Source organism: Cygnus atratus, chromosome 8, assembly GCF_013377495.2.
Source record: "Cygnus atratus isolate AKBS03 ecotype Queensland, Australia chromosome 8, CAtr_DNAZoo_HiC_assembly, whole genome shotgun sequence".
In the NCBI taxonomy this organism is placed as follows: Eukaryota; Metazoa; Chordata; class Aves; order Anseriformes; family Anatidae; genus Cygnus; species Cygnus atratus.
Window position 1 is genome coordinate 20,589,050 of NC_066369.1, and position 26,368 is coordinate 20,615,417.

The following is a 26,368-nucleotide window of genomic DNA, read 5'->3' on the forward strand; positions in this document are numbered from 1 at the left end:
TTAGAGAAATTAAATGACATTCTATGAGTGAATTTGGTAGTGTACTTTTGGAAGAGTAGGAAATACAGTTCATTAAACCAAAATGGACACTAGAAAACATACCTGGAAGAGTGCTGGATAATGTAATTAAAATACTGTCTGATGGAGGAGAATGATTTTTGATAAAGAAAGATTTTCTTTTCAAGCTTAAAATATGTAGTAACAGAGAAACTAAAAAAAAAAAAAGTTTTAAAGCTTGAACATTTTGCCACATCTGCCAGTGACAAACATGCTTGACCCTCTGGTCTGGTAGCAACATGCTGTATTTCAGTGGAGAATTAAATGAGTATTTTATGATACCTTTTCCCTAGGTTCGTAGATACCTTGGTTTAAAGAGAGGTCTGACCTCAGTCTATTGCTTTCAGTGGTAGTTTAGTCATTACATTTTGAGATGTGTTAATAACATGTAATAGGATTGCATTTGATAATCGTTGTATCATATAGGAAATACTAATGCTAGTTGAAGGCATCTGATGTGTTTATGTCTCTGAATCCAAGGAAGGATACTCTTAAGGCTGACCATAAAATAAAGTTGTAAGGCTTACATCAGTTGTGTTATAGTAAGAAGACAGCATAAACACTGTAAATTGTGCTTTGATTTCCTTGAAGGGATGGGTTTGGGTTTCAGTTTATCAGATAATAAAACTTTGTGTTTTCTTAACCTTAAGAAATGTACAGGTAGTGGACAAGCAGTATGTCTAAACAAAATAAAAGACAGGTAGACAGCAACAGAGTATTGAAGTCAGAAACACCTGATTTCAGCTGTGAAACAAATTTTAAATCTTTGTGCTCAATAAGCCATCATTGACCGTGCCGCTGCATATTTTATATGCACTGTTGTGTATTACTCTTGAAAGAGATCTCCTGAAAAAACCTGTGTGCTTCATGGCACTTTAAAAATACTGATTTTGAATTTTGCATTTAGTTGAAAGGCAGGTTTTCATAACTTTTTCATAACTTTCCAGGATTCATAGTTCTTTGTTGGGATATACAACAATTACATTAAGTATTGTTTATCACTTTTCACATTTTTTTTCAGGTCGATATGGGTCTTCCATATCCTCAGAGAGTTGTTCAGCTCCCTGAGATTGCCTGGGACCAATATACCACTAGCCTTGGAAACTTTGAGAGAGAATTCAAAAACCGAAAACGTAACAGTAGGAGAGCAAAGCTGATTTTTGACAAAGGTAAAAGGAGAATGAATATATGTTACAAGAAGCAAAAGACCAGCACGGAGGTTTAATAATTCAGTTCTTGTGTTGTTTGCAGTAGGTATACCTGCAAGACCAAAAAGTCCTTTGGATCCCAAGAAGGATGGAGAGTCTATTTCATACTCTGTCTTGCCTTTAAGTGATGGTCCGGAAGGTTCTACAAGCAGTCGTCCACAGGTAGTTATCACAAAAGGAAAGTAAATTTTTACAAAACAGTAACATTTTTCAAATTATGGGGTATGTGAATAATTTTAACTGTTACTTTAACCGTTAAAATTGATCATAAAATTCATTCATGGATCAAATTGGAGACCCTATGTTTTGCTTTAGAACAGTTTTATTTCAATTTTTCATGCATGTATTTCTTTCAGTTTTGATCTTTACTTACGAAAAGGATCAAAGTCAAGTTATCCTAGCTGTACATTTTCTAAACACCTGTTCCATTTTATATACTGTATTTGAGCAGATGATAAGAGGACGACTTTGCGATGAGACCAAACCTGAAACTTTTAACCAGCTGTGGACTGTAGAGGAACAGGTAATGGGAAACTCTTGCATATTGGTAGCTGCAATAACATATGTGATAATAATAACAAACATTGTAATAATATTTACAGTAATTAGAAGTTAAAGTCACATGTATGTAGATACCTGTCCTTTGACAACCTGTATCTCTACTAAGACAAATGTGTGTTTTTTCTGTTGTTTGTTCTTGATTTAGAAAAAACTTGAGCAGTTGCTTCTGAAGTATCCACCAGAGGAAGTAGAGTCCCGAAGGTGGCAGAAGATAGCTGATGAACTGGGAAATAGAACAGCAAAGCAGGTAACAAGTAAAATGCTTGAAGAAGTAATCCCATTTGTTGATTATTTTTTAGCTTTTTAAGAAGCACTGATAAGAGATTTTTTTTAACAGGAAATAAAAATCAAATTAGAAATAAATCTAGATACAATAAGTCATAAAATGAGAAATTGGAGAAGAGGTTTATTTTTGATAATGTTCATAATTAAATCAATAAAACCTGTTTTGATAGAAAATGATTTGACTGTTTATGCATTGCTTGAATATTCTACTGTCTATGGTAGTACTGGTATCAGTCACTGCATCCCAGCAGTTGGTATATAATTTCACAGTAGTTCTAATTGTAGGTCTCTCTTTTTATAACTGCAATACATAAAATTTAGTAGCTTTTCAGTTATCACTTTTTCTTAAAAATTTAACAGCAGGGCCTGCATTTCACTAATAACAATGTGATTTTTTTTAATCTCAAATAAAGAATTTTAATAGTGCCCCAAAGCCCTTGACAAAACTGCCAGACATATCACAGAATCACAGAATCGTCTAGGTTGGAAGAGACCTCCAAGATCACCTAGTCCAACCTCTGCCCTAACACTAACAAGTCCTCCACTAAACCATATCACTAAGGGCTACATCTAAACGTCTTTTAAAGACCTCCAGGGATGGCGACTCAACCACCTCCCTGGGCAGCCCATTCCAATGCCTAACAACCCTTTCGGTAAAGAAGTTCTTCCTAATATCCAACCTAAACCTCCCCTGGCCTAACTTTAGCCCATTCCCCCTCGTCCTGTCACCAGGCACATGGGAGAATAGACCAACCCCCACCTCTCTACAGCCTCCTTTAAGGTACCTATAGAGAGCGATAAGGTCTCCCCTGAGCCTCCTCTTCTCCAGGCTGAACAATCCCAGCTCCCTCAGCCGCTCCTTCTAAGCCTTGTTCTCCAGACCCCTCACCAGCTTCGTTGCCCTTCTCTGGACTCTCTCGAGCACCTCCATGTCCTTCTTGTAGCGAGGGGCCCAAAACTGAACACAGTACTCAAGGTGTGGCCTCACCAGAGCCGAGTACAGGGGGACAATCACCTCCTTAGACCTGCTGGCCACACTGCTTCTTATGCAAGCCAGGATGCTGTTGGCCTTCTTGGCCACCTGAGCACACTGCTGGCTCATATTCAGCTGACTATCAACCAGTACTCCCAGGTCCTTCTCCACCAGGCAGCTTTCCAGCACACATAGTTGTTGTTCATCAGATTTTGACAGCATCCGTTTAATTCTTTATAGAAAGTATAGTGTGTGACACCAGTTGTTCTCAGATTGAGTTACACTGGAGTACTGAATTTCCTGCACCTCAGTACTGTAAAATGGGCAGACATTTTAATACTTGCAGACAGAAGAATTAGTTTTATACTGGGGCCCACATCCACAAAAGTGGAGGCACTGAATGTTTTTGCATCTGACTTTTAGGGATTTTTCCACTAAAGCAGCATACTTTCTCCAGTTTGACCGGAAGTTATAAATAAACAAATATGCTAATGTTCTGTGTTTACAGAACCTTCATTTCTCCTATTTCACTAGTATTCTTTTGCATAAAACAGTACTTAAGTGTTTCACTTAATACAGCGTTACCTCATCTCGGGTCATATCTATGCTTACAGGTATATTTCTACATACTGGGAAATTAAAATGCATGCTTTTTAGTTCATAAATAAAATGCAGAAGTACTTTCTGTATGCTAACTATACATAATTTATCTGTTGCTGTTAAGAAAGAATACATTTAGCTTCAGCAGGTAACAAACTACTGAAGCTCTTTCCTTCCTATCCCTACTCTTGGTAGATTTCCTGTATAATTTTTAAACAAGAGGGATTTTTTTTAACTCTTAAAGACTTCAAAGTGTCTGGAAATATGATAAATGAAGCATTGCAGGATAGGTAATGGTTAAAGTAGTTGTTGCAGAGTAGAAAATGACAATTTGTCATCCTTATATTCTGAACCAGTGTAACGATGCTGGCAAAGCTTTGAAGTGAAGGCCTGTTATATTTCATTTGACATTTAATTGTTGCTTGTTTTTTGCTTTTTGTTTTTAGGTTGCCAGTAGAGTACAAAAATATTTTATTAAACTGACTAAAGCTGGTATTCCAGTTCCGGGAAGAACTCCAAATTTATATTTATATTCCAAAAAGGTGAGACAATATTACAACAGAAATTCCATTTTTCTTCTTGCATTTGCATGCAAATTGAAACTAAAATATTAATATTTCAATGGACTTAAGCCTTGATTAAGGCTTTCTCATTCACTAGCTCCACCTTGCATGTATTTCTTAATTAAATCTATTTCTTTTGCCATTAGCAATGTAGAGTGAGTTAGGAGTTATTCTAGTTTCACATCAACACCTGTTAATTACAGCTGTATTGCATAATCACACCAAGATGAAGTGTCAGAAAAGAGAATGCTGCAGTTAGAGTGCAGGCTGAACTAACAAAGCTGGAGCATTGGACTTGGGGGGTACTTTTTCCTCGTTTGTAAGTTTATAGTAATTGATATAGAAGAGGCTAATGAGAACCCTATTGGAAGAGGATAAGGAGCCCTCTGGTTCATATTGTACAGTCATCTTTTAATTAACAAAAGCATAGACGAGTGTGTATAACAGCATCCTAAGCTAGCACATTAAATGAGCATTTAATTCTGAAATGTCATCTTTTATTTTGATTTGCAGTATATATGACCATTAAAATGAAAAGGTCATATAAATGACCATTAAAATGTAATGTTTTTCCTGATCTTGGAATGGGTGAGAAAATATGACCCTGAGAAATCTTCTTAATTTGCAAAAGCATAGAGAAGACCCTAGATTGCTGTGCAGGCCAATCGTATATTTTGATGTCAATCATGTAGTACTCCTGGATACTAATGAGAACCCTAGACATTTGAAGAGGGAAATCTCGGCATGTTTTTGCTGTTGTTTTTTGTAACAGTGTATTTATAGAAGTTGTTTAAAACCGGTTACAATCACATTTTATAGAGCAACATTTGATTTTTTTTTTTTTTTTTTTTTTTTTTTGCATCCAGGTATCTGTGATGTTTTCTGATAAGGAATTAGAGTAAGCCTTGCACTGATTCTGAAAATGCATATTTGCAAATTTAGTCCCTTGAAAGTTTGGGACCTAAAGTTACTGTCAGACGAGTCTGATAGGAGATCTACTAATGCTTGTCTGTAATGATGTAAAAGGGTACACACCCCCACTTGTCTACTACTTTTCTCTGAAATTACTGCAAAGAATGAGTATCATAGACTTTCCATTTAACACGGTAATGCCATTTTACTTCCACCAGTATTTTAATCTACTATTCTGCTCTATAAACAGAGGCAGGGAAGGCACAGACATGATTTTGTCTGCTGCTTTATCTATTGGAAAAGTGCTTTCTGGCAGAAGAACCCAAAAAGCAGCTGCAAACATTGATACCTTAAATATTGTGGTGAGATTTATCTATTAGAACTCTACATTCCTTGTACAGTTTACCGTTCTGTGGGGCTAATTTCAAAAGGGGGGTGGGGGGTGAAAATTGGTTTTTGAAAATTATAACCCTCGGGGTTCTTTGTGTCACCTTATAATTTTAAATGACCTTAGTCATGTGTTAAGGTTTTTTTGTTTCCTCTTGATTTTATTTGAAAGACTGTTATTACAGAGTGCAGGGCAGCAGACCACTGTATTTGCTGAATAATGGGAGCATTTAATCAGTATGTGTGTGACACTAACCATGTTTTCCACTAATTTGAACAGTGATCCATAAAGTTCTTTAGCCCTGCTGTTCTTCTTACATACACAGTATAATCAATACTGAAACATATTTTACAAAATTTTCAACGTTTTCAAACTGCAATATATAGATTTTAGGTAAACTTATACATAGAACAAATGTAATGCTCATGTCTGTTTTCACAGTATAATTCATAACCATAACACAGTATAATTCATACTTGGTAATAAACCGAGTTGTAAGAGTAAGGTCATTGTCCCTGATTTTTATTAAGGTAGCTTCTCCATTTTTTCTTTGTAACCCACATAAAAAAAAATACAGCGCACAAAAAAAATCAAACAAATAGTGTATGTGGGGGGAATTGAGCTAATATAGCTGTCTACTTAGAGCACTGATTGACAGCACCATACCAGGCTGTAGTTATTCCCAGGTCTCCAGAGCAAATAACATAATGTGGCAGAAAGGAAGTGCAAGGGGTACTGAAAGCCTGGATCCTGCTTATGCTGTGCTCATGTGTGTTTCAATACCGAGTGTGTGTATACACTGTAAAGTGCACTATCTGCTTTACTGCCAATAATAGAAATATAAATATTGGATGCTGATACTTAAAGTATGCATTTTTGAGGAAATAAGAACACAATTATATGTAACGTAAACCATTGTGTCAAAAGCGATGCTTCACAAGGGGAAGGTGCTTCTGTTTTTCCATGGGGATTGCCTAGGCTGCTCTTTTGAAATGGTTACTGGGTAGGTGAGAATGCTATTCAGTTCCTTAACATCTTGTTGAAGTTGCTGTGTGTGTCTCCTTGTACGACATAATGTCTCTTGTGATAAATGGCGCAGGAAATCAAGCACGATGCACCAGTTTATTTTCCTGTTCAATGTTATCAACTGCTGGTGAAAATAGAATCAGTGATTTAGGACTGCAGTAATCAATTCTTCAATTACGGCTTATTGGTTTCAATTTTATGTTTATATTCTATCAGTGCACCTGCCTTTAAGCTTAATCCAAAAGATAAATTTCCCAAAGGAAAAATGATTTTTTAACTATCTGCTCTTACGTAGTATTTTAGTTCATTCTTCACCAAAAGCAGAATCATATTAAAAACAGAATTCAAAACCCATAACCATATGCATAATACTGCAACTATTTAAGCATAGACATGGTTTTCCTTTCTTGAATTCCAGATCTAGTATTGTATGCAGATCTGTTTTCCTTATATTAATGGAAAATTTAAATCAGTGTGTCAGCTCAAGCTAAAATACAGTCTAACCTTACAAATTGAATTACTTTTGGCGGTATGAAATCTTAAAGGAAACCAGAAAGGAAGCAAAACTCAGGAAGTTGGTGATTGTAAGACAGAAGGTGGAAAACTTCAATGCAACGGGCACTATATTAGTCTTAGAACAAAATGTTCATTTTTACTCTGTGCATTGTGCTCCTACAGATATGAGGTACCAGCTTCCAATCGTTATTATTTCAAATCATTCCTTAAAATGGGGCTAGTCTTAATTCCTTGTTATACTTCTGTCTGCAGAGCTCCATTCCATCTAATATAATTTATGGGATCTTTGCCTTTGCTTTTTAAGCTGTGCAGAACTATAAAATAATGTTATGTATTGAATCCCGGTTTAGAGATAAATGGTTTTATTACAGTACTACAGGTTTCTAACTGATTTTAGGAGCCTTTGGGATAAAGCATCTCGTATGAAAAGAGAAAGCATTAACTTGTAAATATTCCTTATGCTTTGTCTACGTGACAGAACCTAGACAAGTCCTCTGTTTTATAATTAAAAGAAAATGTTTTCCATGCTTACAGTTTTTGATTTGCATTGTTTTCTTTAAATTGTGGAATGTATTTAAGATGTCAAAATGCTGGTCTGGAAAGGAGCTAAGTAAAAAGTTGAGTCAGTTTCATTCACTGATAGTTCTTCTACTTGATATTTAATATTCTTCCATGGGGATTAAGTAATGGGGGCTGAGTGCCTTTAAGTAATACACTTTAAAATTGCTGTGCATTCTACACCTTCAGACAGCATTAGATACACACTAATGGAGTAATTTATCTGTTCTAACATTTCTTAGATTCCTTTTCCAGTCAGTGGCAATGAAAAAGAACCTTCAGAGACAAATTCTTTCTCATAGAAACCTCTTTTGTGGTGGAATGAAAAGCCTTTAGCAGTAGCCTTTTCTTACTGTAGAGTAAGAAAGAAATCTGGACAAAATTAGACTAGACTTGCATTTTCCAAGGCACAAACTAATACAAGAATTTGATGATGTGTCAAATGTGGACTGGTCTTTTGGGTCTTGAATGTGTACAAAAGTACTTCTCTGGTTAGTCCCACACGAGCGCCATCCCTTAAGCCTTGGAAGTCTTTTAATATCTTTACACTTCGGTTCTCAGTCTTTAAAATTGTATGTTTTATTTTCTATTTTTTTACTGTTGTGTCTCATTAATTTAGATGGTGGGCTTTTTATAGCGAGAGCACTTTCTTGCTGGGTTTTTAGCAGAGAAGCGTTCCGCTCTTCATCTGATTTCACTTACTGGGGAAAAAAGCTCCGCAATATGAAGCTATACAAGGCTCCAATATAGAGGTTTAAGTAAAAATAATGGGGAAGATGGTACACGTTCAGTGCAAAAGAGTGATTTTTCTGACAAGGTTGTATTGATGAGGATTACTTAAATGGTAATCAAGCAATTTCTTTATAAATATATTATTTTTCCACTGTAGTCATCAAGTAGACGGCAGCACCCGTTAAATAAACATCTTTTCAAACCTTCAACTTTCATGACATCTCATGAACCCCCAGTTTATATGGATGAAGATGATGACAGATCCAGTTTTCACAGTCATATGGATACTGCAGCAGAAGAGGAAGTATCGGTATGTCATTTAAATCAGTAAGCAGATGTATTCCTTACTGTCATCTTAACTTGTTTATTGAATAATATGAGGATGAAGCATCTTTGTCATAAAACAAATATCATCAATTAAGTCCTAAATTGTAGTCAGATTCATGGGCCATTTTGAATTGCAAACACATCGTTAATGTAAAGATTCACAATTCCAGAAAAATCAGACCAAAAAAAGAAAGGAAATAAATGAAGTAATAAAAATTTCTGTCCTGAAACAACTTCTAAAATGTTTTAGTTGTGCGTATTTTCAAAAAGTGATCTGATGTGAGATCTGTTTTAAAATTGTACAAACTAGCCAGGCATGATTCTAGGTAAAAATGTGTGGTATTAGACAGGTTGCGTAGTGTCTTGGTAAAGCTTGAGTTCCGTTGGCATCATTGCTTTTTTGTCTTCTTCCACTGGCTGAATTAATTTTTTTCAATCTGCTTGAAAACATGAACTAACAGTCTGAGTCCTGAAGTGGCAAATACGTGCTTTTAGAGGCAAATTCCAGTAGATGTCTTGTCCCAATGTGTCATTACAGCGTGTAGTGTTCCAGTTTCCTAATTTATCACATGCAGTAATAGTACAATGGTTTAGACACTTCTTACAACCATATGGGGGACTATAGTGCCTATATATAGGGATCCCAATGCGAAGATGTTTGGCAAGGCTCACAGCTGGTGTGAATCACTGTGGCTTTACTGTGTTTAGACTGAAGGACCTGACCTGTTAATTTTTTTTTGTTGTTTTGGAGAGCCTAGTGACATCTTGTGTGTGAAAAGCTTGTTGCATAACAGAGGCATTAAGGCTGCCCAGTTTAAGTCCATTCATTTACTTTATTGACGTTTTTTTACATGCACTGCATGATCTTCCTTAAATTATTACGTTTGCTCATTTATTACCCAGTCTTAAATCACATTTTCACTCCTCCTGTCTCTCAGTGATGGTCTTTTTTCATCTACAGGCATTTCTGATAACTTATTTATTCCTAATAAGAATCTTAAAAGGCATGGAAAGAAAAATGTGTATTAGAAGAGATGCCGATTACTATTGTGTATCTCAATGGAACTGTTTTTGATCACACATTCCTTTGTTCTGTATTATTCTTAAATACATATTCTGTTCTTAATATTTTCCTAAAACATTCTAAACACTTTTTTCCCCATGGTGTCCTAACTTTAGTAAATATGAGCACCATAAACAAACTGGGATTTATTTTCATTTTGATAGAAGTTGCTGTTTTTTTGCAGTGATAATGGTGGACTTGTGCCCTTTTTTTTTTTTTTTTTTAATTTGGCTTAATCTTTTCTTTCTTCACTAGTGCAGCATTTCCAGATGGATATATTTCTGGCTTGCAGTAATGTAGAAAGACACAGGTGAGCTCAGTTACGAAAAAGATCCCCATTATCAATGCAAAATAGAAACAATTTGGAAAGAAAAAGAGATCATGAACTATAATCAAAATAAATATACTCGAGTCTGTTCTAATGTTAAAAATCAGATCTCTTAGTTACAGTCAGCGTCTCAGAGAAAAATACTTTATATATTTGGTGTAGCAAGAAAATTATAGGCAAGGTTTTCTTTGATTTCTTTACAATGGAAGTACCAGGTGCTGTTTCCTTGTAAAAACAAAAGATTATGTCTGGGTATTGCAAGTTGACTGGCGTAACCATTCTTCAAAAAATTGTTGTGGTATAGATTAATTATTCCTAAGTGAAGACCCTCTATTTTTAAAAGAGTGAATTTATTTTTCAGTTATAATTACTTCATTTTGTGAATAGTCTAATTATTCTAGAACACAATTTACAAGAACAGAATAAATTATTATAGGATTATTATAGCATAGTTTATTCAATATACAGTTATATTGTTCCTGGCAGGTTTTTCTCAGAAAAACTTAGATTTGCATAGAACGTGAATCCCTGTTTTATATGAAAAGAACATAGCTTATTACCACAGAGTTTGTCATTTGATCTTGTTTTTTTTCCTGAATATTTGCAGTCTAGTCCTCAAAATAGTTTCAGAATTACAATTAAATAATTGATACAACCTTTAGAAATTTAGCACTAAAGAGCATGCCATTTTCCCTCCCTTCCTTTAGTAAACTTACTAAATATAGCATACATTCTTCAAACTTCAGTTTCTTAAAAAAAATTAATTGAAAGGATGCGTGCAGGCTACATTTGAAGATTTTATTACTGTCTCGTAGTTCATTTTCATAACTGAACATTCCTACCAGTACAGGATATGAAAACTGTTGTAAATCCATAAAGACCTCTCTTCTTTGAAAACTGTTGATATCTACGAAGTACAGCTGCTACAATTAAATAGCCATCTTGAAGTAGACATTTGAATTAGAATGAGAGCTTCTCTGTTCTCGTAATGTACAGGTCTTCAAGCTTTGCTGAAGAAAATTGGATGAGAAAAACCATAATGGTGTGTTTTTTTCTTTAAAAAGAGAACTGTGTGTTATGATTTTGGGGGTACAGTTACGTGCACCGGCATACAGGGATACAGACTTTTTCATGATTTAGGAAGCGTAGCAATCTATTTTATTGAGCTATTAAGACAACATGAAGTGAATGGAAGGAGGAGTGAGCATGAGACGAAATAACCCTGCAACTTTCTACTCTTACAGTCATGGAATGATATTTCTCATCACTTTTTATTCTTACAGGTAAAGGTGAGAATCTAATCTGTTAAAGATTGTTTTCAGTTAAAAAGTACGTAGTACGTATAATGAAAGCTTGGTACTGTCTTGATTTATGGGTCTTTTAAACATATGGCCTCATGCAAAAATTCTTAAAACTGTGAAGAATTTTTGGGTGTCATCAGCTTTTTATATTTTTACGGTTTTGAAAGTACTTCTGAACAGTGATCACAACTATCCTTAGAATAATATTGCTCCAAGCTATTCCATAGAATAGTGAAGGGGAAGATCAATGAAGTTGATAAAACCTACCTAAAATTTTAATGCTCAAATTTAGTCTTTACTGCAGTTGCCATTTTGCCTACAGTATACAAGCAAGTAGATTACATACAAATTGCAGTAAGTCATCAAAGATGAGAGAAAAGCTGGGTTTTAAGGTAAAGGTCTGCTGTCTCCTTTATCCTACTGCTAAGCAGTTCACCAGAAGAAACTTATTTGCAGGATAATGTTTTGGTATAATGCAAATAATAAAGAATATTTAATAAAAAATAAAGTGTAAGTTAATTTTATGTACTTTTTTTGCTATGGTTTTAAAAATAATTTCCCATTATGTCTCTTCAAATATATTGCCAGCATTTTCCCAGAAGTTAGTTAATTATACTTACTGATTTGTGAAATACGTAGGTACATTTCTAAAGAATATTTATCTTTTTTTAACCACGAACAGGATGAAGAGAGTATTCCAATAATGTATCGTGATTTACCTGAATATAAAGAACTGTTAGAGTTTAAAAAATTAAAGAAACAAAAACTACAGCAGATGCATGCAGAAAGTGGATTTGTACAGCATGTGGGATTCAAGGTAAGTTTAAGTGATGTTCCGTTACTCAGCAGAGTGTAGAAGTCTTTAAAGGTAACATGGTTTAGATTTCCTAAAAAGGCTTTGTTTAGTATAACAAGTATGGTTCCATAATTCTTTTTCACTGTGTCTGCTTTCCCTCATCTTCTTTAATCAAAACAACTCAGTTAATCCGCTCTTTCCAATGCCTCAGGTTTCATAGAATATATGGAATATTGTATGGAAATTAAAAAGCATGTTGTCTTTTCCTCATTCATAGTATGGAAACATGGCTCTAGAGCTAGGTTAAATCACTACAGAATTCCATTTGGCACCATACTCTGGTTTGGCAATGATTCATCGACGATAATTCTTGTATGATTTTTGGAGTCATTTTTCCTCCACCTTAGACCAAAGAAAGGAAAAAGATACGGAGTGAGAACAGTAACAGTTTAACAATTTTTTGATTTTTTTTTTCTCTACAGAGAAAAATTGTACCAGCTTCATAATCATATCAAGTAATGCTTGCAGAAGTTGAAGCAACAATATAAAACAATGATTATGTGAAAATAATATAATAAACAATGAGTTAAAACAGTATGTTATCCCAGTGTCAGCCATTAATAAATGGTATGAAAGAAAGGGCATTCTCTAAATTACATTTTCTGGTTTGCAAGGGGATTTCCTGTATAACTGTTTGCTGTGTTGGAACAGCTTCTTCACCTTGTTAGAAGTATTAGGCAAGTAGGCTTATTTTCTAGTAACGATTTATATAAGAATGCAAAGGTATTCAGCTTAAAGTTCAGTTCAGAACAATGGGAAAATTGAGATAGCCTCATTTGTTGGTACTGACAGACTTACTCATGTTGTTAGACTTCCAAGGCTTTTCTTTTTCTTTTTTTCCCTCCCTTTTTTTTTCCTTTTTCTTCTTTAAGTTAGTGGGTTTGTTCCAAAAAAAAAAATGAAAACTTCAGTCAGACAGAGAGGCCTTCTAGGTTAGAAGCTAGTTGCTTTCTTCTACATAAAATTACACTGAAAAGTACATTTGGCATTATGCAGTGTCAGGCATCCAAAGTTTGAAAGTTTCTTTGCAACCCCAATTTGATTTTATTATTCATTATAATCTATGAAATTGCATGATTATATACTGTTTTCCCTCAGCAGTGCTGCCTCACTCAGCGCACAGCCTGGATGGTGCTCACCTAATAAGCAACTATTCAGAACGCTACTGGTTCTGCATGGCCTTCAACCTCATTTACTACACTTTATTCAAACTCTACTTTGAATATTGAATTATTGAATCCCATTTTGGCTTTTTATGGCTTTTTATTGCTATAATATCAAAATACTTTGCAAATACTATTTTCTTTAATAAAACGAAAGGCATGCTATTATTTGCCTCACAGGGGAGAGGGAAGCTGGAGCACAGAAATCAAGGTTAAGGGTTTCCACTATCTTTTGGCTCTCAACTTGAGATAACTGGAACTGATTTTTAATTATAATTTAGTATTGTATTGAACTTGATACTTTCAGAGAAAAGCCCTAAGTATGCCTATTACTTCTTTATTATCAACCCCTCAAACTCTGAAAGCTGTCATTGTCACAGCTGTATCCCTTACTTCCACAGATTGTTTGTGAGGTGTTTGTAACCCTGAGTGGTTTGGTTGTGCTCGGGCAAGTTGCTGTGCAAGTGAGTTTCACAGATGACACCCAAAGTTCTCCCACAGCACTTCCATGTCCTGAAGGAGGATGAGCTATGTGAGCACAGGCTCGTTTTCCATGTTTCTCTTTCCTTTTCTGTCCTATCTCTGCAGCGATGTTCATGGTTTAGATTTTTGCAAGTTCTTGCCTTAAAGTCCCATTCTCCAAGTTTCTTTTTTTTAACCAAATCTCTTTGCATCTCTGCTCTTCCTCTCTATCATCATGAATTTTTCATTCAGTATTGCTGATTCATTTGTAGTTTATTTTTTTCCTCTTCATGCCACATTCTTCTTGCACTTAAATGCTCATTAAGATGTGCGATTCTTCTGAGGAGAATAGTTCTTTCCTTCTCACTCGGTTGAAGATTTGGACTTCTGTTTCCTTATCTGAACCCGTTATCCCAGTTCCTTTCCAACCACCTGGCTTTTAGTTCCAGCCCACCTATAATGTGTAACTATAGTATTGGAAAGTGCCTCAGTCTGACCTTTGTGTCCCTACCTACAGCACGTCAACAGCCTCCCAACAAACTCTAGTGGTAAAGTTTTGCTGCTGTCTTCTGTCCTGGAAAGTGAATCCATAATAAGACATTACACATGGTTGGGCTTAAGCTATAGAAACATCTTTCAGCTGTGTGAGGATAAGCAGTGACTACAGGCAGGACTAGGCCTGCTTTTGTTGAGCAGGAGGTTAGTGTCAGTGTGGAGCACTGGAGTAGTGGGAAGCAAAACGAGAGAGATTGATCAGTCCTCAGGGCTCTGGAGGGCCTGTCCTGGAGTCTGAGGACTTCTTTATCCCAGATACATTATGGTCTGTGAGGAGAAGAATTCAGCTAGCAGTAATCAACATATGATTCTGTCTATATATATGACATGTTGGTGCCATAAATACTAACCCTGTTACTAACGTAAGTGATTACAGTTGCTTTTTCCAATGCTCTTCAATCTGTTTCACAGTGTGATAACTGCGGGATTGAACCTATTCAGGGTGTTCGGTGGCACTGCCAAGACTGCCCTCAAGAAATGTCCTTGGATTTCTGTGACTCCTGTTCTGACTGGTGAGCAGCATATACTTGTATTTGGTATTTGTAATTACCGTGAGTATATCAATGTGGTATTACTGCTGTGTACATTGGGTACCTGCTCCAGCATAGGATACATCTCCTGTGTTGAGTGAAGTGAAAGATACTTAAACATATGTTTGTGGGAGATGTACATCTAGAACATGCTTGTAAAATATATACAATAATAATACAGAGGACAGATTAAGTTTACTACTGTTAAATAGTGGGGGGCAATGGTTTTTTGTACAATAATTGTTTAGTATCAAATTTGGTATGACTGTTAATATGATCACTGAAAGATGTTTATGAAAGTTAAGGAAAATATTTGACTTTTAAACTGTTATCTTTTTCTTTCCCTTGCAGTCTGCATGAAACAGAGATTCATAAGGAGGATCATCAGTTAGAACCTATTTACAGAGCAGAGACATTTTTAGACAGAGACTACTGCATGTCCCAGGGCACCAGTTACAATTACCTTGACCCAAACTACTTTCCAGCAAATAGATGACATGGGAAGCAGATCTACAATCTTGGGCTTACTATCCTATTTGAAAAATAACAATGGCACCATTGTTAATTCTGTGCACATTTTGGAAAGACTCTCTGCTTTCCCTGAAATGTCGCTCACAGCATGACAGCTTCCTGGGTGTACTTGTCAAACTACAGCTTTGAGCTGTCATGGTTCTAGATCACTGAACAGCAGCTGAACATTCCTAGTGTGCAGAAGGTTTCACTGGGAGACTTTTTTCACCACATGAGTCATTTTTAGGTGGTGAATCTAAACACAAAAGAAAAACATACAAAAGGGTGAGCCAGAAATGAGAGCACACATTAAAGACAGAGTAAATTCCAAAGGCTTTGAAGAACTTGGTTATAATGAGATCCAGAGGAGATGAAGTATTTATATAAAAACAGTTTAGTAGCTTGCAGTTTTGTTGTGAAATAGTTTTCAGCACAGTAACTGACTTCTTTAGGCAAGGTTTTAACCAATGACAGTGTTTGCTTCTAGGATGTACTCTTAAAAAATACTCACTGTCTCAGCAATGGTTGGTTACAGGCCTTTATTAAATCGGAGCTGCTTAATCACATTGACTTTCAATTTTTTTAATTTTTTTTAATTTTTTTTTAAAACCACAATGAACTCTATTTACCAACAGTGAAGCACTACAGGGGGCAACTGTGGCATTGCTTCCTTAACCAGCTCATGGTGTGTGAATGTTATAAAATTGTCACTCAGATATATTTTTTAAATGTAATGTTATATAAGATGATCATGTGATGTGTACAAAATATGGTGAAAAGTGCCAGTGGTAGTAACTGTGTAAAGTCTCTAATACTCAACATTAACTCCTTTAAAATAAAATACACAGCCTTCTGCCTCTGTATTTGGAGTTGTTAGTGCAACTCATCAAAGAAAACTGCCTAATATAAATCATATATATGGTAATAATTTTTCCTCTTTTGTAGTCTGCACAAGATCCATGAAAGATTGTATTTTTATTACTATTTAAACAGTGATTAAAATTAGCCTGAGCAGTGAGCAAGGGTTCACATGCATTCTTTTATACTGCTGGATTTTGTTGTGCATCATTTAAAACATTTTGTATGTTTCTTCTTATCTGTGTATACAGTATGTTCTTAAATAATGTTCAATTGTCAGGAGAACTGTGAGAAATAAACTATGTGGATACAGTCTGTTTATATATAGAATGCTTGCTGTGACTTCCTTTCTGTGTAGTTTTGACTTTTTAATCAAAATGGAAAACATTAAAGGGCATTTTAATATGTCATTCACTATGCAGACCTGCAAGATGCCCAGCGCCTTCCTCGGCTGTTAATATCAGTGGGAGCTGATGGCGCTCTGCACCTACGTAAATATGCTTCGCCTTTGCAGGATTGGCATTTCAGTTTTCTTGTATCTTATTCATAAATTGTTCTTTTTCATATTTCAGGAAAATCAGACTTTAGTAGCTTTGGTACACTGTATGCCATTGTCTGAGAAGCTTTGTAATTATTGTGACATATTTTTAGTTAATATATTTTTTATTGAAATGTATAGCTTGTGATTCAGAAACACTTGATTATTTTATAACTGTAGTAGACTTCCAGTTGCTTGAAAACTTGAACATTCAAGAGTAATTAGCTATAAAAGAAAGTAATTTGACTTTAAAAGTAAATAAATATGGCAATAAGAAGGGCTGGCTGCACCTAATAACCATAATTATAGTCTGATCAGTATTAATTTTCACAATAACATTTAGGTGTAGTCATTTTTTGCTTCAGAGGAAAGCAAGTTTAAGCATTTAACCTATTTAGAAGGTAATAGAGTACAGTTACTAGAACACTGAGCAAGTATCATATGTAAACCTATCTCACATATCTTGTATACTTAGATAAATTAAACCTAGGAAAATACAACAGAAAAATTCACAAGGCATACTTCAGTTCTCCCTTTAATTCAGAAAGATACTGCTCTGACAGGATCTAGTGAAAGAGTATGAAAGACCATTTGTGCTGTTTATGAGAAGGCAGAGTTGGTGAAGATGTGTTATCAGGGAGAGAATCTGTAGTAAACTGTGTTCTGTTGATATCCTAAAGAGAAAAAAGGAAATAATGGAAGTACATTAGTGAAAATATGATTAAAAGCAAATATTCAGTCATCCATTTAGGATAGCTTGGGAAGAAAAATATATGTATGTAACTTGAATGAAATTGGAAGCAGAAGGAGAATTTCAAATCTGAATCACCTAAGAAAGAAGTGTCTTGGATAAATCCTTTTGTTAATTGAATGCATATAAATACTTATATGTCCATATGCATGCATATATAGATATTTCTCTTGCATACATTATGAACATATGCAAATAGATATCTAATGCACATATACCCAGACAAGCATGGGATTTTTTTTTTGTTCCATAAAAAGGACCAGAAAAATCAGAAAGAAAATTTAAACAAACTGTATGTTGAATAATTTTTGTATTTTTTAAGGTAGCAGCTGATTTTTGCCTTTATTTCCATCCTGACAAGTGTGATGTTCCACACTTTTTCCACACTTTTTAACCTATTTGTAATTAGTCGTAATAAAAAATAAATACTCTAAAAGCTACCCAGATGAATTTGGAACTTCATGGTACCTCCAGATTTTTATTTTTTATTTTTAAATACTATACAATACAGCTGCTACTGCTTGCAGGCTTGGTTTAGAAAAAAACCTACCTTTTCAAGCTCATGCATTACAAAAGTCTCTTGCTTAAAGCTGTTGTACTGCAGATGTTGCTGGTCATGTAATGCCACTACTCTGGAGCTGGAAAAGCGCTTCCTAGAGCATCAGAGGTAAAATGTAGCCTGTAAAAGGACCGAGGGAAGGAGGAACATCCAGGATGTGAAGGATAAGAACATATCTAAAATATTCCCTTAACAAAATAATTGAATTAGCATTTACAGGGCAAATGCTATGGAAGAGAAAGAAAACAGAAGAGTCTGCCCTGAGTGGAAAAAGGACATACTTTGTAAGCATGCTGATTTGAACTATATGTCCAAGTCATGTACTGTGCTTTAAAAAGGATTAAACCCACATAAATTGTAACAAATTATTACTCCTCATTTTTGTATGTTTTATTTGTATTATGTCCTCATTACAAGAAAGGTAACTTTAAAAATACAAATCTGCTGCATCAAGTGCAACTTTAACAGAAAGAGCAATCATGCAACCCACTTCAACTGAATTTATCCAGTAGTTCCAGTAAGAGGATGCAATTTTATAGGAATGTCAAACAAGCTTTTATTTAGTTGTCAGTAAACCAAAGAAACTCCACAATATTTTTTTTAACTTAATGGAGATACGATATGATTTTTACAGACTTGTTTTCAGATATTATGGATAAGTGGCCTACTGAAGATGCAAGCAATATTTTGATTATTTTAAATCCCTGACACCACCCCCCCCCCCTTTTTTTCTGTCAAAGTTTTGGCAATGCCAATACAGGATAACATGATGGTCTGAATTTTGAATTTGAAATACCATTGAAGTATGATTTAAGGACATCTCCATACGCTCTGGCTCATGGTTAACTTTATGTGTAGATTTTAGCTAATATAGTAAAACTGCTGTTAATGTGGATAATTATCAAATTGCACATGTAACTACACTATACAATCATTATTTTCACCTCAGTCCACAAAACTGGGAAGTCATCATTTATAATACCCAACACTTTCCAGCAGAAGACAGCTGTCTCCAAAATGGTGTCTGCTCTCAGACAAGTCAGACCCACAGGACTGACAGACTTCCACAGTATTCAACTGTGTCTTTGCTTTCAATTATTTTTTCCTGCTTTGTGTTGTAGCCGTGTTCTGGGGATGTCTGAAAACTGTATTTTAACTTCTAGCTTGACTAATTCCAGCTGTCTTACATTTGCGTGTAACAAGAGATTTTAGTCACTAAGAAAAAAAAAAAAGAACAAGCTAAGTGATACCACAAATATTAATGCTGTTAATTAAAAATCAATGGGAAAATTGCAGCGTTCTTAATATGCTATACAGTGAATGATGTGGTTGAAGAGCTCACTGCTGACCAGGCAATGTGTCTGACTTCCAGTCAAATACATAAGATCATGAAATACAAACCAGAGCTGCTGTTCACCATGCTGCTTGTAGCCCGTGAAGAGCAAACAACCACTAAAACAACATACAGTTCTTAGTGTGGAGTTAGCATACAGGCCACTCTATATTGAGTGTATTGTCTGAACAGAGAAAAAAATCATCTAAAATAATATACCACATGCACAAATTCCAGATACCTCTCAAGAAAGCAGTATTGCTTTGAACAGCATTTTATTCATGACTGCCAAGTGCACGTGTGAGGTGAAGCTGTGTACAGACCATTACTGCATTTCTGTTGAAAACGCTGCGGCTTCGTTTTTCAGAAAAGAGTCAATTGACTTGCAGACTTCCAGAAAAACATCCTCTGGTGTTGTTTCTGCATCAACCTGTGAAGGAAAACAAAACAAAATTAGTTTTGATTAAATTATAAATAATTATCTTAAAAATATCAACAATGACACAGAAAAGGGGTCCAGTATAAAAGAGGAGTTCTGTTTCATGTTATAAGCATCCCAATATAACAAAGCAGCTTCCATAAAAGTTACTCAGTTTCCAGAGATTTATGTGGAAGAATCTGAAGGCTTCATTGTCTGGAGCAAAACACGCTGATCAAATGAGGAAGATTGAGCTCTTTATCTGAAGTACTCCTATTTTAAAGTAAAATTATACCTTTGATATACAGAAAAGTTTCAAAGATTTGCAGAAACTATTTCAATATTTAATACCTGCAAAAAAAAAAAAAAAACAAAACAAAAAAAATAGAATAACTCTCATGCTCTGCCCTTAATGAAATGAAGGAATAACTTGTTAATTTGTTTTCTGTCATCTAAAGTCAGAGTATGCAATGCTCTGACTGACCTAAATGCTTCCAAATGACAGTAAGAGCAAGGTTGTGTGTTTCTGTGTGTTTCCATTTTCAAGATTGGTGAATCAGTTCTGGTTTTCTTACAACCTTTGGGCAAGGTGTGTTTTACAGCAGCACTGCTTTTGTTGTATGACCACTCACTTTCAGTGAAGGTTTTTGTTTCTTTAATAACACAAACTTTCTGTTTTGGCCAGAGGTTGTCCAGGCTGTTCAAGTTATTTTTTGTGAACTGACTTCAACAAAAACAAGACCAGACAATTCTCCTATTCTGAGGAAGAGAGCACTGCCTTGTAGTGATGGGGAACAACGTTTGCAGCCAGTAATGTTTCTGTTACCTAGAAAACATAACGTATCAACAAGTTTCTTTCAACAATGAGTTTCATGTCCAACCTGTGCAGGTAATTACTTGAGGAAGGAGAGCTTTCTGTTGTCTTCACAGTAGTCGCAGAAGAAGCTTTCATACTGGCTGTGCACACCTGCAGATTGCACCTGCTGGTGATTCAGTTCCTCTCAAATGCCCTGGTGTGAGAGTCTTTAGATTCTCTACTCAAAAGCAAGCTTCCTCTCTGCTTCTTTCTCAATGCTTCCTCTTTCATGCATGCATGACATCGAGTTTGCACACATTCTAGTTAGACCCATGACAACTTTCCTCAAGCCTGTGTTTCTGACCTACGTGCTGCATTTTCAACTCCAAGATGCTGACTAGGACGCCAGACAATTGTAGTGTTTGAAGGGGACATTCCTGACCATCACGCTTTTCTGCCACCAATTTGTTCTGCAGAAGGAAAGGAATTTCAACACCGTCCCCCAATACATTTTTGAAATAATCCCCTCAGATGCACTGGTGCTTGCAGCCAGCTCCCATAGAGCCTGACTGCACTCAACACACATTTAAGTCCCTCAGTGCTAAGTCTTGTGTGAAAGTCAGCAGCTGCTCCTTGCAGAGAGCCGCCGAGGGATTGCATTTGTGCGCCAGAGCTTGGTTTCACTCTTGGTGGCAGCCACAGATGCTGTGAAGTTTGATCCCTTGTCATGTCCTGTCAGACATGCTGGCACATCCAGCCGGGCTAGCTCCAAACTCAGCAGTTCCAGCAGTGGAAACAACCCAGCACCAGTCTGACCAACCTTTAATGAGCCCAACAGGGTCTGGTCCCCTTGGACGCATTGCAAGGGTGTCTTACAGTCTGAGCCACCCAACCCCATTCTGACAGTCTTTCAGAAGCATGGTTCTGTTGCTGCCATTGCAGCTTTGTTAGAAAGGTTTTTGATGGAGCAGGTGGTGCCTTGGAAAGGTCAGGTCACAAACAAGGGCTGCATGCCGTTCAGAAGCCCTCTATGGCACAGAAACAAAGGGCTTAGGGGATGGTTACCTATGTGTGCCAAGAGAAAAGGGGAAGAGAGAACCATTCAGGACCAAAAGCCTAGATTCCCAAATTAGAATAAAACTAGCAGCTCCCATCTTGCCTACTATGAAGCAGCTTGGTTTGCCTGTCTCAATTGCCAAGACACCTGCTTCATACAGCTATCCCACAGGGAAAAAACTTCACGCCAGGTGAAGGCTGCAGCCGCTTCAAAGCTCTCAGCATTTCTTCAGCCCGGAGGATCTCCTGGTGCTGACAGGAGTGTGGTCTGGCTGGGAAGCACACTGCGAGCTCCAGAGCTGACGTTTGATCTGATAAACACACAGCTGAGAACTGGTTGTGCCAAGCTTCACACCATCCTTCACCAATTGAGAAGTTAGATCTCACTGCGAATGCTGTGAGTTAGCACAAAGCATTCCGGTCCGGTAGAGTTCATTGGGGCAGCTGTGATAGCAAAACCTGCCTAAGGACGGAAAGACCGGATTCAACGCCTGAAGATTTAGGCTGTGCTAAATTGATAGCTCACCCAGAAACTTCTGATTCATGTGACAACCACGTGAGACTAAACCTCTGGAGACAGTGCAAACCCGATGGCCGATAGCCTGTTCCCTGGCTGGTGACCAGTCTAACCCAGATCAGCCTTGGCAGACCTTCTGCTTCTGAAATGGGTGGCTTGCTCATGCCTGTGTAGCACAGCAAAAACCACTTCCATACAGTTGCAATAAACACGTGGGCTTATGGCTTGAGAACTATTAAATTAGACAAGCACTCATTAAGGTGTTGTCTCCTTGTTCGTTGAAATGCCTGCCCTCCTCTTCCTCTGGTTCCTCCCAGAAAGCTGATACAGTGTGACTGTGCTTGCAGGGAGCTAAAATAGCTCTGTGTGAATTCTGCCCTGCACAGACAGCTCTGAGCTTGAGGCAGTACAGAACGTGAATGTGTCCTCTGCAGCTCCTGCAAGAAGTGTTATCTGTGTTGGAGCTCAGAATGAATGCCAGCCTTTGGTAAACGTTTGGTGACTTTTAGTCCTAAACAGCTCTGATAGTGAAGAAAAAAAAAATAATTTAATACTAAATGCTTGAACTTGATATTTTCCATATAGATATTAGAAAATACAGACACATTTATGTATATACAATTTCTATAAGCACTAACATACATATATAAAATGTAAGTGTATTTGATAAATATGCATCCTTCTATATTGTCTCAATACAGATTTTTATTATCTCTTTATTGCATAAATGCATCTGAAGTGGATAACCAATCGAACCTGATCAGTGTAGCTGCCTTGCCATAGGTGTCTCCTGACCTTTCCTAGAACTGGGATTGATTCTCAGGTCTAGGTCCAGGATGCTGTGATGAAGAATTAGGTTTGTGAGCACGGAAATTGCTGCCCTTTATGACTGGCTGGAGCGCTGCCTTCCTAACAGTCACAGTAAAATATGGATGAGCTTGACTAATGACAGCCCCATGCTGGCCTCCAAAATAACAAAGGTCCAATTCATAAAACTAACTTAATGTCGTGGCACAAAACTAACTTAATGTGACAATAATTCACAGCTAGTACAGCAGTAATTCAGTGGCACTGTCTGCAGTTCCAGGAGAGAAAACTGTATTTTTCAGATTAGAAGAAACCTCATGGACTGGGACTGTTTTCAAGGTTATTCAAGGCTATATTCTGATGTTAAAAGCAAGATCTAGATATGGTTTTATATAGTGCTTTTAGGTCTGAAAAACCACTATGACTTTAGGCAACTTCTAACACAGAACAATTTAATGAGCTTATTTGAAAGATGATTGAAATAATCATTATAATACAATGTTGCTCATTCTGGCATTAAAATCAGCTAGTTAAATTTTTTGTCATCAGATCTCCATTTGTTGTAGGTTTGGGGAGCTAGAACCCTGAATGTCTACTGTCACCAGGAAAAAGCTGCCTGGAGAGGGGATGGGTAAGGACTGCAGTTTTCAGAAAGTTAGACTGAGACTGGAATAAACTCACTGGTTAGAAGCTTCTTATTGCAGGTCAGTCAAGGTCAGCTGTGTTGTCACTAACATATCTTTGTCATTAAATAGGAGTGTTAAAAACCTCTTTGAGCCTGGTAGTACAGTACCAGTACCTCTTTGAGCCTGTACTGTCAGAACCAACGGATCAAGCTGTCTGGAAATCCAGGGGAAACATGCTGCCCTGATTCACATTTGGTGTGAATAACACTGTGTGTTATCTATAACAACCTGCTAACGTTTCTGATATATCTTTTCACACTGGTGTCTCATCTAATGGGTCACAAACCACCAAGGGGAGTGACAAAGAAATACTTGTTCTTTTGTTCCCCAAGTACTTATCTGCCAGGGTTAATGGTTCTCTGATAACCTTTCAAAAGATGGAAATAAATTACAGTTGCTATCACTATTAGCATTGATCATCCCTTCTCAAAAGGGAAAATTACACATCTGTCCCTCCCCAGAGAAACTTTTAATAGGGGATAGCAGCATGAGAAGGCTCAGAAGTGGAAGATCATGAGATGGTGGATGGTGGCTGATTCAGTGTGACCATCTGCTCACAATTCTTCTTACAGTTGTGTTTGTTTCATAACGGTTATGTGAAATGTGTGTGGTAAGAATCTAATAGTTTCTGCTTAACCAGCATGTGACTTTAACTAATTTTAGAAAAAAAACAGTATAACAATAATGTGAAAAAGAAGAAAAAGGAAAAGGGAAAGGAAAAGGAAAAGGGGAAGGAAAAGGGAAAGGGAAGGGAAAGGGAAAGGGAAAGGGAAAGGGAAAGGGAAAGGGAAAGGGAAGGGAAAGGGAAAGGGAAAGGGAAAGGGAAAGGGAAAGGGAAAGGGAAAGGGAAAGGGAAAGGGAAAGGAAAAGGAAAAGGAAAAGGAAAAGGAAAAGGAAAAGGAGAAAGGAGAAAGGAGAAAGGAGAAAGAAAAAGGGAAAAAGGAAAAGGAAAAAGAAAAGAAAAAAGAGAGAGAGAGAGAGAAAAAAAGAAAAGAAAAAAGAAAAAGAAAAAGAAAAAGAAAAAGAAAAAGAAAAAGAAAAAGAAAAAGAAAAAGAAAAAGAAAAAGAAAAAAGAAAAAGAAAAAGAAAAAGAAGAAAAAGGAATGCATTTTAGTTGAAGTTTGTAGGCTAAGCTTCAATAAATACTGTGTGATCTGCAATAATGAAGGTTTATGGAAATCTGCTCTGGGATGCCTTCCTTGTTTGTTATATTCATGTTCCTTTTCCTCAGACGGCTGTTTGACTAGGGAAGTTGTATTTGAGACACCTACTCTTTTGATGTTAACTAGGTAGGATCAGCCTTGTCTTGCCTGACTACCAAGGCATTGCTCTTCTCTATTACTTATTACCCTCCTACATACTGTCACTTGGAAAAAGCTTTAAAGTATGAGTCAGACATTAAAAACAATTTTTTTTCCCCCCTTTCTTTTCAATTGACAGAGGGCCACGTATTCAAAGATATTTACATTTAGGCAAATTAAAAAACAAGTAGGTGCTGACTGAATTTTCAGATACACTGTTCTGTCCAGGTGCCTCAGAATTCACCAAGAAATAAATTCAAGAACAACAATATCTACCTGCTTACTACAGCTAGCATAGTATATTTCATTCACCTGAGCATCTGCATCCCCCAGAATTAGTCAATTTGCAACTGTTTTATTTGTGTGAGAAGCACTTTCAGCCCTCAGATTTCTGGTGAATTCTTTCTTAAAAAGCACCTCCTTGCTGTCATTAGCAGCAGGTGGATGTTCTGTAACTGACCATAAAAGCAACTATGGAACATTAAACCATATCCCCAAAACATGATTATTTTTTAAATAAATTGGAAATTTTCTAGCTCGCTGCTACAGCTACCTTGCCTTCCAGAACACAATTTGGAAACTGTTGCCTTAGCAGAAAAGGGAAGAAAGGACACTGTTATTCTTTGCCCTTCATTTTGTCAGTTCCTCTTCCCTCCTAAATACATCCCTGTGAGTTACATCACAGTCGTTCATCTCAGCTGAGCAGCTGGAAGGATCACCATTATTTATTCCAGTCAGGTTCTCAGACATTTCATCTGCATCCAAAGGTTCCACCCTTTGTGCATGTCTCGCACTTCCACTGCTGTGCAGCAACACTGACAGGTAATCTTGGTACAAAGGGAAATTTCAGACAGAGTCCTGATCTTCTGGCAGCACTGTTGGGTCACAGGTCTTGTTCAGAGATCAGCAGAACAGAGAAATGCTCCACTTCCACGTATGATATTGGTTAATTATTAATGCATCAATGCACAATAACTGGGTTTAGAGAATGTCATAAAATTCTCATTGATTAAAAAAGGAATGCTGTTACAACCATATACCTTCATCTTTTCTGTGTAAATAAAGCAAAGAGAAGAATTCCCAATAACTGCAGAGGAAGCTAGGTCAGACCTGAATTTTTCTGTCTCTGTTGGGTTTATTAGGCTCCTGCCATCCGTGCTGTAATCCCTGTTCCAATGCAGAGAATGAGCAAGCCAATTTGACATTGTGGTCTCAAGTACACCTTGATGCGGCACAACAGACCAGTTCCTCCTCCACTGAGTGCTCATCTGACT

At 36.6% G+C, this 26,368-nt stretch overlaps 2 protein-coding genes across 7 annotated transcripts in view; one reads left to right on the top strand and one right to left on the bottom strand.

The window, feature by feature from the left end:
- The window catches only part of ZZZ3 (zinc finger ZZ-type containing 3), a 63,791-nt gene extending 44,399 nt beyond the window's left edge, over positions 1-19,392 (top strand). For 3 of the 6 annotated variants that reach the window (XM_050712256.1, XM_035538213.2, XM_035538212.2), the window contains exons 5-13: positions 1,079-1,226; positions 1,309-1,427; positions 1,717-1,788; positions 1,972-2,073; positions 4,131-4,226; positions 8,537-8,689; positions 12,081-12,215; positions 14,846-14,946; positions 15,316-19,392. In XM_050712256.1, the coding sequence (XP_050568213.1) occupies positions 1,079-1,226; positions 1,309-1,427; positions 1,717-1,788; positions 1,972-2,073; positions 4,131-4,226; positions 8,537-8,689; positions 12,081-12,215; positions 14,846-14,946; positions 15,316-15,460 (1,071 nt within the window). In that variant the 3' untranslated portion in view covers positions 15,461-19,392. Of the gene's footprint in view, positions 1-1,078; positions 1,227-1,308; positions 1,428-1,716; positions 1,789-1,971; positions 2,074-4,130; positions 4,227-5,409; positions 5,522-8,536; positions 8,690-12,080; positions 12,216-14,845; positions 14,947-15,315 lie in introns of those variants that run through there. The other 3 variants (XM_050712257.1, XM_035538214.2, XM_050712258.1) reach the window with 2 other exon arrangements.
- A 195-nt stretch (positions 19,393-19,587) lies between these two features.
- Positions 19,588-26,368, bottom strand: part of AK5 (adenylate kinase 5) — a 93,466-nt gene continuing 86,685 nt past the window's right edge. Inside the window, exon 13 of the mRNA XM_035538215.2 lies at positions 19,588-19,943. Coding sequence (XP_035394108.1) covers positions 19,839-19,943 — 105 coding nt within the window. The 3' untranslated portion in view covers positions 19,588-19,838. The remainder of the gene's footprint in view (positions 19,944-26,368) is intronic.